The sequence below is a fragment of the Belonocnema kinseyi genome, chromosome 6, assembly GCF_010883055.1.
Source record: "Belonocnema kinseyi isolate 2016_QV_RU_SX_M_011 chromosome 6, B_treatae_v1, whole genome shotgun sequence".
Lineage (NCBI taxonomy): Eukaryota > Metazoa > Arthropoda > Insecta > Hymenoptera > Cynipidae > Belonocnema > Belonocnema kinseyi.
Window position 1 is genome coordinate 61,937,601 of NC_046662.1, and position 1,349 is coordinate 61,938,949.

Below are 1,349 nucleotides of genomic sequence, written 5' to 3' on the forward strand. Positions count from 1 at the left end.
CAAGGTGAAAAGGGAAACGGTAAGGGGGAATTGGGAAAAGGGAAGGGGGTGGATAAAATAAGAAAGGGGAAAGGAAAAGGGGAAAGAATACGGTGAAGGGAGAAATGAGTAAAATGGGACAGAGAAAAGTAAAAGAGGAAAGGGTGAAAAGGGGAAAAGAAAAGAAGGGAAGGGAGAAATGAGAAAGAGAAAAAGGGAGGGAGGAAAGAGAGAAAAGAAAAGGGGAAAGGCTGAAAAAGAGAAGGTGAAAAGGGAAACGGTAAAGGGGAATTAAGAAATAGAAAGAGAACGATAAAATAAGAAAGGGGAAAAGAAAAGAAAAATAAAGGAAAAGGAGAAAGAACACGGTGAACCTATTAATTTCACTCGTATTTGAGCGAAAAACGAAAAAAAAAAGAGAAAAAACCTGGAAAATATAGAAAAAAAATGTTTCAAACGGGAAAAAGCTCGGAATAATCGAATCCGTGAGAAGTCTGAAAAATTAAACTGATTTTCGAACTTATTAAGTTATTAAAATTGATTTTAAAAAATATAAATGCATTTACCTGTCGCATAAATTCCTTTGTTGTAAACACTAATTCGTGATAAAGAAGCCATCGGGGTAATTCCTGAAAAAGCGAACTATTTGGATGTATCGAAACGGTTTGATTGTGCTTTGCTGTTTTATAATTTCCAGCTTTTGATAACCGCGCTACATGATAAAAATATCCTGCCGTGATTGCCTGTGAATGTAAAAAGAAATTCATGTTTTAATTTTTCCTAAATAATTTTTTTTTTTATTATCAAAACTCTCCACAAATAATATTATACATAAAAAATATATTTTTTTAAAAAGCGTTCTCTTTTACCTTCCTGATATTAACAGTTTCCGTAATGCCAGAAACAAGTTGCATTTCGACTCGTTGCATCAAACCGACTAATTGATCTCTAACATCTCGTGCTCTTTTCATCGAACTGTTATAAAAAATATGGTTTTGTTATTAAAAAAATAAAAGATAAAGGTCTAATTAGAGGTATAAATTTGCACATTTCACTTAAATTAATAACAAAGTAACCGTTTCAATTAGTGAAAAAATTCAGTTCCTTTCCAGTCTAAAAAAAATCATAATAATAAACAAACTTTCCTCTTCCAATTCATAAAAAATTGCAGACAATATTTCCTCCAATTGGGCTCAATATAAATATTAGAAATAAAAAATTTTCGTTCTTAATTTTAGAAAAAATTCAAAATTATTCCCTTAATAAAAATTATTATTACACCATTAAGCCATTTCCCTTTCGGGGTAGGCGTGACTCACTCGGCAGGGGAAAGGAGTAGTGTGTGGATGGGATAGAGATTGTTCAGATTG

At 32.0% G+C, this 1,349-nt stretch overlaps 1 protein-coding gene across 2 annotated transcripts in view; it reads right to left on the reverse strand.

Moving 5' to 3' along the window:
* LOC117174984 (pre-mRNA-splicing factor ATP-dependent RNA helicase DHX16) overlaps positions 1–1,349 on the reverse strand; it is a 47,946-nt gene that overhangs the window by 5,955 nt on the left and 40,642 nt on the right. For both annotated transcript variants that reach the window (XM_033364468.1, XM_033364470.1), the window contains exons 10-11: positions 849–954; positions 546–722 (exon numbers count right to left, since the gene is read on the reverse strand). In XM_033364468.1, coding sequence (XP_033220359.1) covers positions 546–722; positions 849–954 — 283 coding nt within the window. The remainder of the gene's footprint in view (positions 1–545; positions 723–848; positions 955–1,349) is intronic.